At 36.8% G+C, this 11551-nt stretch overlaps 2 protein-coding genes across 4 annotated transcripts; both read right to left on the reverse strand.

Annotated features, from left to right (window-relative positions):
• Positions 1 to 1191: 1191 nt before the first annotated feature.
• On the reverse strand, positions 1192 to 6135 carry LOC113775094. The gene is made up of 6 exons (XM_027319833.1): positions 5981 to 6135; positions 5703 to 5862; positions 2515 to 2771; positions 2086 to 2173; positions 1711 to 1777; positions 1192 to 1575 (listed from the first exon to the last, which is right to left on the reverse strand). Exons 2-6 carry the CDS (start codon positions 5768 to 5770, stop codon positions 1522 to 1524), a joined length of 534 nt encoding a protein of 177 aa, XP_027175634.1. The 5' UTR covers positions 5771 to 5862; positions 5981 to 6135; the 3' UTR covers positions 1192 to 1521.
• A 1123-nt stretch (positions 6136 to 7258) lies between these two features.
• LOC113776044 lies at positions 7259 to 10615 on the reverse strand. 3 transcript variants are annotated; one of them, XM_027321112.1, is made up of 3 exons: positions 10518 to 10615; positions 8925 to 9078; positions 7259 to 8097 (listed from the first exon to the last, which is right to left on the reverse strand). In XM_027321112.1, exons 2-3 carry the CDS (start codon positions 9074 to 9076, stop codon positions 7941 to 7943), a joined length of 309 nt encoding a protein of 102 aa, XP_027176913.1. In that variant the 5' UTR covers positions 9077 to 9078; positions 10518 to 10615; the 3' UTR covers positions 7259 to 7940. The 3 variants fall into 3 exon arrangements, with proteins under 3 accessions (XP_027176913.1, XP_027176911.1, XP_027176912.1); XM_027321110.1 differs by having other exon boundaries at positions 7259 to 8100; XM_027321111.1 differs by having other exon boundaries at positions 7259 to 8100; positions 8925 to 9081; positions 10518 to 10608.
• Positions 10616 to 11551: the final 936 nt, after the last annotated feature.

Consider the following 11551-nt stretch of genomic DNA (forward strand, 5'->3'; position numbering starts at 1 on the left):
GGGAATTCGTTAAATTGGTCAAATGGGTTTTGTTGAATTTAGGAATTGGAATTGAGAAAGACCAGATTCAATGTAGTCTTCATTGATAAAGATCAACTTGTTTAAAAAACTCCTTCACTTGTCCTGGCGTGGGTTGGATGGTATAAAGACAATACAATAGGTTTGCTTGCTCTATTTTATTTATGGTACTACTATTCTGCCCCATTAGTTGCTTATGGTACGGCACCTGCAATCTAGATTCTTGGGGGTTGGGCAGGCCGAATTTGGAAAATTCCTTTTTTGTCTTGGTGTTTGTTGATGTTGGGGGGTGGTGCCTTTCCAGAATCCAGCCCAGCTTCATGGTTTGAATCCCGTCAGGCAACTCAACTTTTAACGAAGAAATCAGAATTAAATTACTAACGCTTAACCGGGCAAGTCAACTTGAGAAAACGAGATTGGGCATACATCAATTTCCCAGTAGTGAGGGAACGCAGTTCTTGATGAAAAAGCCCCAACCTCTGGATGGTTTTTAACCTTCCCGAGCGGTAATGGTATTCCAGCAGTTTAGCAAAATTCTCAGAGAGGCTGTCGAAGTCTCGCCATGGTTGTATACAAATCTTTGGCGAATTAGAACTCAAAAACGTCTAGTGGTTGAATTTGTGAACCAATGAAAAGGCAAATACCATTCACGTTACGCATTTGTTGATTCACAAAAGTGAGAAAGGAAGGTCCACTTGCACAAGTTTCATTTTTCACTCTTTGGGCCTACCCTAAATAATAAATAACTAAAATAGAAAGGAAAAAGGCAGTGCTAAATTCATAGTACCCAAAAAACATGAAGAAGCTTAGACGTAAGATGCTGCTTTCTGTTCTTGGTTCTAACCACCACTTGCATAAGAATGCAGAGAGGAAAAGAGAGTTTGAGACCATCACCTCAGGACCACAGTTCAGGAGTGTAATCAATCATCCAGCTTAAATGATTAACAAACCATCACCATTTAGCCCAGACAACAATATGCCAAATCTCACTCGCCTGATCTTTATTCATCCTTTTAGGAGCACTTCAATGATATTTAACACGCTCTAATAATCAATAGTTGTGGATACATAATCGGAGCTTAAGAAAAAGAAAGAGATAAAAGTTGCGAGCATTAATCATAGAGCCAGATGAACCAAAAGAGAGAGAGAGAGAGAGCATAATAAACATATAAATCAGTCAGATGTAACAGGCAGTATTAGCATTATATTTACAAGATCTCAAAATGCATCCTGTAGAAATACACAGTTAACTGGTGATTTTGTATCTATAAAGGTAGTATACAAGGAGAAGCATATATATATTTTGAATAGATCTAGAACTACTCAGCCAAATTAAAAAAGCCCATAAAAATTCTCAGTTCCAATGTCACTCTTCCTCTTCTTCTTGCCTTCTCTCTCTCTTTTCCTCCCCTTAGGGAAACTATACACCAAATGTAATGAAACAAAGAAAACAGCGAATTCTCATTTACTGAAATAAACTAGGTGCACTTCCATCATGGCTCTTTAGTCATATAAACCTTCTTGCTCCCAAATATCCCCGAGAAAATCAACCATTTCCTGTCAGTCAAAGATACTGGCCGGTCAGATACGAGCCCTGCTAGACTGAAGTCTAATGAATCACCGTAATTATAGTAGAACCAAGAAAGTGCAAAGACAGCCCCCCAAAAAAAAAAAAAATTGCAAGAAACTTACTGAGAGAGGAATTGGCTGAGGAAAACGCTTGTTAGTCCCCAGCAAGCTTTCGTAACTTGCATTCCAACTGCAACAAGAGCAATGAATGAGGCTAAGGGTGTAGGGACAGTATTTACGTATCAAAACGAGAGGATAGAAAGCTAAGAAGAACTGAATCATAGGAATAAAATCAATTCTGACACATTTGAATATCATATATGTTGGAGCTTAGCAAAGCCTGAAATTATACTTTCTATAAACCTAGTAAACATGAATTACATTCGTCCTGATTATACTCTAAACAACATAATACAACTAAAGCTATGTCACAAGGCCACAACATGATTGCAGAATTTAAAATTCCACCACGAAACAAGAATAAGAGTGAGTGGACACCTTAAGATGGGTTCCTCAACTTGTTTTTGTGTCTCTGACTTTTTACTTCCAATCCACTGAAGCCTTGCCTGGTTCCAACGAAGATAGCCTACGCTTGGGAAAATAAGAAAATTAGAAAGTTGCGTCATAAATGATTTAACTGAACTGAGAAGAATGTGTCATAAATGATTTAACTCAATCAAGATTCTTCTGCAGCATGCTTGAAGCTACTTCCTCATTAGGAACAAAGACGCATAAGAGAAATACGAAAGGAAGAAGAGGGGAAAATGACCCGAGACCCCTTCCATTTCATACTGTCATCATGCATTGACCAAAAAACTATTGCTTCATTCACAGCAGAATAGAAACTAAATCATTAACACATAAAGGACGAACTTTGCTACTGAAAGCTCAACCAACAGTACAGAGGAGATTGTAAAGTATACTTGCCATGATTGACAAATTCTGAGTGGTTAATACTGTTGCCAGTGCCACCTTGTTGACTGAGGCTCTGATTTGATATACTGATGGATGACATACTTCTCTGAGATTGAACCATACTGTTCTCCAGGTCACATGTGCTGGTGCTCCAGAAATCTTCAGATATGCTGGGTTTCTTAACTAGCCGACCTTGAATTCTCAATCCCTTTGATGGCTCATCCACAGCAATGATCGGCTGAGATTTGGTGCAGCAACCAAAACAACCTCTGTTCTGTTACAATTCAGGTTCATTAACATATACAATACATGCCAGAAGCAAGATATTCACTTTTTGTGTCCCACAACCAGAACTGAGTTTGTTGTTTACTGTTCACTATTGCAGTAGCATGAGCATTTGCCATGATTTGTGTTTTGGGAAAAAAAAAGATCTGCTTCCGAAGTAAGATTATGATTTCTCTATGTTGCAGAAGGATTAGCAAACATTCACACAATTACAAAACCTTTTTTTGTTTTCAATATTTGTGTAGTTTATAGTTTACTGTTCACTAATGCAGTAGCTTAAAAATTTGCCATGCTGTGTGGCGAAACCAAAAAAAAAAAAAAAGTATCTGCTTCCGAAGTAAGATCATGATTTCTATTAGTTGCAGCATTCACACACACCAAAAAAAAAATTTGTTGTCAATATCTTTCCTAATCCAGGTGATGAGCAGGAAGTTTTCAGCCATAGGTGTACAACAAACGGAACTCAAGATCAGTTAATATTAAGAAATTGACAATTTTGGAGATCAAGACCACTACAAGACATCAATTCCTAGCACTCAAACATAAGACAGCTTTTGAGCAATAGCAATGAAGTTTACCAAACGTGTGCTAAGCATACAGACATATGTATAAACAGAACGCCACATAACAGTTAAGCAGAAAACATGAAAACATGCATAACCTTTTGGCCTGGCGTAATGGAAAGAGAACAAAGAAGAAACTAGAAACAAATTTATCGGCTAATTAATGGGCTAAGAAGTCCTGAAATTAAGATACTTAAAAGACAGCATATTCCCTCCTCCCTTTTATCCTTTCCAATTTCTTTCAACTTCTTTGCTTCATGATTCCAATGAGCAGGAGATCTGTGTTTGGCTCTCTTTTCAGATTAGGCCTAAGCACCACATTCAATTTTTCTCTACAGAAAATTCCTTATGACTCTTGTTCACTCAGAGTTCTTTCTTCAACGCTTCTTTCCTTCGCCTCATAGCTAATCAGCACCTAGCACCTACTACCAGGAAAAAGAATCCATGGTTTTAACTGCAAGGACTGGTATAACTTATCCTAAACAAAATGCCAATTAAAAGATTCAAGCTCCACGCACAAAATCTTTTCTTGCTTAATGCACTATCAGAAGAAGAGTATGGTTTATAAGATCATTGAGGTAATCATGAATTACCTGAGAAGAATGTTACTCTTCAAACTTAGACCTACAGGTTTCAGGTCCTTACCTCCAGTAACTTGTGACTTTCCACAGTAACATAAGCAAAGAGGAAATGAAGAAAGAGAGAAATGGGAGGAGACAAGAAGGTCTGCGATGTCCAGGACCAAGCTAGAGTAATCAACCACATACCAGCACACTAGCATGTTTAACATTCAATCCTTCTGTATCGCAGCCACCAGATGTGACTTCAATACTTTCCAAGCAGAAGACAACAACAGGCTACTGCATACTTTGGACAGGGAGGTTTCAAGGACACCAGACCAGAAAACTATAATCACCAGTTCGATATTTTTAAGAAGACACTAAATTAACCTCCTAGCAAGGTACAAATATATCTACCCTCCTATTTATCTTATTTACTACATTGGAAGAATTTTTTCACCACAAAATGGTAAATGTTGTTTACTCCAACTACATGTCCTGTAATCATTACTCCAAGCCAGCAGAAAGCAATTTGCAGCACCTGTATTTGTCAGGATATCGCTCCAATCACAATTATAGATAAGAAGGATATTGGAGTATTGGGCTGGCTGTTTTCAATCAAAATGGTGCTTTAGCATTTATAATAAACAAAGACACTGTTTTAACAGTATGGACACAGAAAATGGAGCAATACTGCTGTTTAGAGGAAGACATAGAAAAGCATACCCCCAGTCATAATATTTCAAGTATTTACTAAACATATTCTGCAACTACAAGTATGAATTGTAAAGAGAAAGCACAATCAGTATTTAGACTTGCATTCTCTAATATAAATCTACAGTTTTAAAGGCATTAACATGTTTTGAAGGAAAATAACACTCTCATACAACCAGAAGCGCATACAATTGTACACACACCATCTCAACCGTAATAGTTGTTGTGTTATGATCATTTGAATAGTGTCTGAGTCATGGAAAAAGAAACAAATTCTAACATTTAAGTGCATAATTCACGGTCTCAAACATTAAGTCAAACGCTGTCTCAGTCTAATCCTTCGCATATGCCTATTGCATACATCCAGGAAGTCATAATAGTATGTAACGAAAAGCTCAGCCAAGCTTCACACACACCATATAGTATATAAACAAGTCTGGTTTATCTTACATCTCCTTTTTCAGCATTTTTCACTTTCTCAACTAATAATAGATCATGTTTTTACCAGATGATTAGTTTCAACTCTTTCATTTCAAAAGAATCATGAATGTGCAAGTAGCAGCCTGGAAAAGTCTAGTTTCTCTATCTTTCCATCTTAAGTACTAAAAGGAGAGAAAAAAAAAAAAAAAAAGCAGAAAAATTGCAACCACAATAACCAGACAATACAAAAGTCCGTACACCACCACAAAAGAGACAAAATAGAAGAACTTTTTATCTGGCAGACAGTTTTAGAGTTTTACACAATCCAGTTGCCGCTTTTGACACTACGACAACGGAAGATAACGAGCAAAAGGTAAAGAATAGAAAAAACAAATTAAATACGACTGTGTTGTCCAAATTTGGTAAACAAGAACAGCCCATCCCACTCTTAAGTCTCTAGAATCAAAACATCTAATTATAACCACAAAAAGAGCCAGCCCGAGCTTTCCAGTATAATTCTTTAGTTCTCCATGCTTCTAAACCAAACAAAAAAATAGAAGCCCCTCGAAACAGATAACAGAACTTCAACAGTCAATACAACGGAGAGAACAGTAATAGGAAGAGACAGGAGCAAATGATAAGAACCAGAATAACTTACCCCATGCAAGCAAGAAAGCTGCTGATCCAATCAGTGAAAGAAGTGTACAGCATCATATACCTAAACATGAAGCGGCATCAAATTATCAAAACCCAATCTGTATTTCCAAACGGCCCAGATCAACCAAACCCAACATCAAGCTCCAATCATAAATCCAGCCCTGCAAACATATTTGAAGAAAAGTTAAAAAGGGTCGATAGTTTCTATGGAATTTTCACTGTCAAACAAGCAGATATTTTAGGATGGCTACTTATGTATGCATAATACTCCATAAATACCTGCAACAGCACTAGGAAATACTACTCCCATTACCATATGCCGCCAGTTGATCAACAAACTGCTGGCTACAATCACACCTAAATCCTAATTTGTGAAATTGGGCGGGGGCGGATTGTGAGGAGCGGGACTGTTTGTTTGCTGGGGTGAATCAATCGAAAGTCGAAAGTAAGCGGTGGTTAAGTTAAGTGGGTAATTTACGAGAGGGTTAAGTGGGGCCCGCTCGTTGTTAAACCTTATCTACTTTCTAACTTTCACTAAATCCAGCTAGGATTATAGTGGTTAATTAACTTAATTTCAATGCCCCAGGACACGCGCTTCTTCCTTTCCCACGTGCGATTCCCCTCTTTTTCTTTTTCTGAGGACCCCAAAAAAAAAAAAAAAAAAAAAAAAAATCTCCCTTAGTAATTGACCTTCTATTGTACGAACAGCTGCTGGCCATTAAAATTATTGAGTTGGACTTGAAAATAAATTCCTTCAACCTCGAAATAAGCATCTGATATCATAAAGTGAAATTGTTTTTTTTTTTTTTTCAGAGTGAGTTTAACAGAGCAGCTCAATTCAAGGACTGATAATGCAAATTTTCAAGCCATACACAGTACTTTCCACGATCTTAGGATACCATCTCATCTGAGTGAATATATATATAGATATTGGTTGTTTGCTGAGGCCCTATTCCTGTCTTTCCTTATCATCCTGCAGTACCATTCAGCTTTTCCCATTTGGGGCAAAAAAGTGTCGGTTGATACTCACTTGAGAAACTATAATGTTTGTTTGGATTGTAAGTTATTTGGGATTATTTGAGATATTTTTACTGTAGTACTTTTTGTGATGTGATGTATGTGAGATAAAAAGGTAATTGGGAAGATAAAAAGGTGTATTGAAAATTGTAATGATGATGTAAGCAAATAAAATTGGGTAAATAATGCTTCAATCCAAACAAACCACTAGGATAGCTACAACATTATTATTGTCTCTGGACAACTCGCTAATTTGGTACACAAATCTGCGCATGATTTTAGTTCACAAATGACACTACTAATACATCCTTTTCTTTTGTCAATCAATTGACATCTGCCTTTGCACTAAAGCTTCCGCCAACCCAGTAGTGTCATTTGTGTGCGAAATGATTGCTAGATGAATAGGATGGGTTAAAGTTAGGTCCCTGAATCCATGGCCAATCATTCAACGAACCGGTTCAAATCAATTATTAGAGCCGGCTATTGATTAATCTTTTAAAGAAAAAACAAAAACTATTGATTAATTATTGTTGAATGAGAAACACATATAAATTCTTGGGCCCACGTACGTACTTAGGAATTCAAGTGGCGTAGTCCTGCAGGGAACATTCCAAGGATTGAATCCTAATTTTCCCTCCCTTGTCAGACTGTCACCTTCAATAATTTTCTTCACCGAAATCCTTTCGGTTAGTTAGGCTCTCCCCCCTTTAAACTAGTTTAGAATAAATTATACAAATATTATCACTGTTAAAATAAAAAAAAAAATCCTATACAGGTCCAAATCTCTCAGACTGACAGTAGAAACGCACCGGTCCAGTGGATCGGGCCACACATTACTGTTGGGCCCTTCTCAAAGAGCCCCAAACTTCAGGTCAGCAATGCTACAAGCTGAATGAGGCCCAAGGGCTGCAGGGGCCCAATAGAGCACTTGTTGCTTGCTAAACCCCGAGTGCATCTACTAGTCCCTTACAAAATCCCTGTAACATGATCTATTTTAAACGAACCTGCAAAATCCTTTGTCCATTCTGCTCGTTTTATTCTTTCAGCCATGGGTTCTGCTCGTAGTTAAGTTTCGGGAAGACAAATCACAGATGACATAATTTTGATGGGCTAATAACATTATCTATTACCAAAACAGTTTAGCAAGCTGCGCTGCAAGAGCAACAAAATTCGAACATATACTCCCATGCGTTGGAAAGTTGAAATTCTCCAGCCAAATCTTCTACTGCTTAGTGGCACGATTTAGCAAAATTGAAGCCAGACCAACTCTCCACCAAGGTGTCACAGAGGGCTCAGTCTTCTTGGATATAAGAGAAGGCAGACCAGTGCGAACGCTGCTACCAAGTGTACCCTCCCGCTTGCTACTTGTCACAGAAGAACTACTGAAGATATGCACAAACAGAAAGAATCAAAAGGCTGGCCACGAACTGTATCACCAGAATATGTAATATGCGTAGTGCTAGAGGTGGTTGCTAAATACAAAACACGAGTAGGCATACAATAACTAGTTTTCTCTTAAAAGGGAACACTCAAAATTGTTAAAATTTTCCCAGCTTCAATAGAGCGCAATGGTTTAGTGCCGCAAGTTCACTTATGAGTTATGACTAAGGACCCGAAACACAATCCTGCTAGATATACGTTCCATAACTGACAATGCTGCTGTTGTTTCGACGTTTTCAGAAGCGTCATGATGTAAACGTTCAATTGCATAGCACAACTTGGTCCTTAATTTAGATAACAAAATAAGGTGCCCACATTATCATGCTTTCTTGCTTTAAGAAAGTCAGAGAAGCCTTGTGGTCTAACCAAGTTATACTACTTTTCTGATGTGTAAAATGATCATAATCTATAGTTCACGTTAATCCAGAATAGCAGCGACATTGTAAATTAACCAGAATAAAAGACAAATTTACATGACTCACCTCCAAGTGAACAAACCTGAACACAGCAACTTAAAATCCCATCTCTATCACAAACTTATGCTCAAGTCTCCATTACAAATTTGTTGTGCCTTACATTAGTAATTTATATAGGTTTTCTGATATGTAAGCAGGTGGTCTGTTTATTTTACAAGAATGCAGTCGTCATCCCTGAGGTAGTCTGCCTACTCTAATGCTTGGCAGAAAATAAGCATGCATAAAATAACTAAGCATGAAAAAACTGAAATTATGCACAAGAAAAAAAGAGCTCATTTGAGAGTGCATACATCAGGGGTGTTGGACCTTCATATGCAAACGTGGAAATGCCCTGTCGTTGCTTGTGCTTGGGATTAACTGAGCACAGCACATACACTCGACCACGTCGTTTAACGGTTCGACAGAACTCACACATTTTCTTAACTGATGACCTAACCTTCATATCTGCTGACAATATATCAATCAGGGAAAATCATGAGCTTACATAATCTACAGACAAGTACAACAAAGTTTCTTATAGATAAAATGCTACCACTGGCGAAGCATGCAACAATAAAACTTCATAAGAGCAGTTTGATACCTAGCTAACAGCATACAACCATTCAAGATAGTGAAACGCTGAAAGGAGAAATGACAATATTACAGATGCATAATCAACTGATCAATAAGGCAGTTGCAGCACAGATTACGTTATTAATCATATTTATCTTCACTTCATTCACATTCCAGACATAAGAATATAAAGCGCCCTCAAACCCAAGAAACCATTTACAACTACTATAATGGATCCTTTATGACCTCCAACATAGGAACAAAACTTTGATTTAATTTCATATACATAGTCAGCAATTCTTTAGGAAATTTCAAGTTTCATAATCTGTTCTTTGAGAAACTAGAGTTCTTTAGCTTCTCAGTCATCTATCACATCTCAAAATAACCATTTCGGTCAGCAATAATCCCTCAGCCTGAAATCCAATTGAACATGTATTGGAGATTGGTTTCTTTAGTTAAAGCGCACAAGTCTGGACATGTTGTCAAGCTTCTTTCCTGCTATTTCAAGCAATCTAGCCTCAAGTACAATCCAGTAAATAAAGCAGAAAAGTTGAAGAACAAAGATCCTCATATGTCATACGTACTAAAGAAACAACGTGTGACAAGTAAATGAGAATGCGCGTTTTTTTTTAACCATCAATGGAATTCGTATACTTTTAAACTTTCCACTTTAAACTAAAAACTAATAATCCTGCATCAAAACACATGGTCTACCTCACAGCAGAACTAGACATGCAAGGACCTTTATACATGACGCATAAATCTGAACTGAGCCATCTATATAGTATCAACATTTCATAAGCCCACAAGATCATCTATTAAGTACCTTAGCCATGAAGCTAAATCCCAAAGAAAACTGGAGCTGAAAACATTTTCAGGATTGCCCAATAATAAAAAGGAAATGATGCAAAATACCCAGAGAAGAAGGAAAAATGCCCGTTACTTTCTTTTTTTTTTTATTGTTTTTCAGCAACAACATATTGCCATAGCTGAATCTATAGTTTTTACCAGTCTTTCTAAAGCTATTAAAACAGAAGGGTTGCATTGAAAACCAACTTGAATCTTGAAGGGGGGAAAAAAAGAAAAAGAAAATTCATTTCCTAAGAGCAGCCAAAGTTTACTACTTAACTTTCTCGTAAACCAAAACCCTTCAACTGGAAAGAAGCAATTAACAACCTTGGTATGTGTATGGATAAGAAATCAAAAATTCAAAAACCGACTAGACAACGATTTGGGGGAGTGAATAAACTCGTAAAAAACACTAAATTAAATCCAGGGTTTTCGGCGTTAATAAAAGATTGTGCAGAAAAATTGATCAAATAAGAAGTTACCTGAATGATAAAAGGGATGTTTATTGTGATTTTTTGCTTCGACGATTGCAGAAACTGAAAATGGAGGGCGAGGCTGCGGCACTGCCGAGCTAAAAAATAATAAAATATTAGTGGTCAAATTTAGGCTGGTTTCAACGCTGGCCCATAGAGAGCGGGCTTAAGAAGTGGCTTCTAAACCCAATTTGGAAATGCAAATGATTTTGTCTGTTTGTTGAGTTGGGCTGGTGCCCAATGTTATAAAATTTTCGTAACTTTTCCATGTGGGAGTTAAGTACAAAATTAAAAGATGAGATTGGGGGCCATCATATTTTGGAAATTTTTATGATTCATTTAGGACATCATTCATTCATTTTGGAAATAGTTTATATTTTAAAATATTGAAATTGTCATCATCTATGAGTCAAAACATTTATTTCAACATTTAAATATAAATTTAATTTAGAATATGATACTCAAAAAATTTATTATTAGAACCACAAAATTTATAGCAGACAAAATATTGCCAAATTAATATTTGAGATTTCACAATAATTACAGCGAAGCATCGCTTGGGATTTCAGAACAATTACAGTAAAGAATAAAAATCCCAAGCAAGATTGAGATATTTAAACCCGCACTAAAATGTAAATGAGTAAATCTCATATATACTGACAGTGTATACACATACTATCACGGTGAAAGTATTCAATGGTATCATGAATTCAATGATGAAAGTGTATAGACTATTAGGAGATTAATCCAAAATAAAAACCATTAAAACTTGATTTAACGTGTTCCAGAAGACTTAGTTAGCATTTGGGCCAATGGGTGGCCGTTAATATATATGTTTGTATTTTCCAGGAACCATCTTAAAGTTGCCGTGGTATGGGAAAATGACAAAAGATGGAAAGCTTAAAAAATCCAACCCAATAATCTCTTTATTTCCCCAAGATAATCTCTTTGTTTCAGACAACGGAACGGGCATCAAGTCATCAACTAATTAAATCACCAGCGTAGCGTAATTAACCCTCAACTTGTTGGCGAACCAGAAACAT

Source organism: Coffea eugenioides, chromosome 6 (assembly GCF_003713205.1).
Source record: "Coffea eugenioides isolate CCC68of chromosome 6, Ceug_1.0, whole genome shotgun sequence".
Classification (NCBI taxonomy): domain Eukaryota; kingdom Viridiplantae; phylum Streptophyta; class Magnoliopsida; order Gentianales; family Rubiaceae; genus Coffea; species Coffea eugenioides.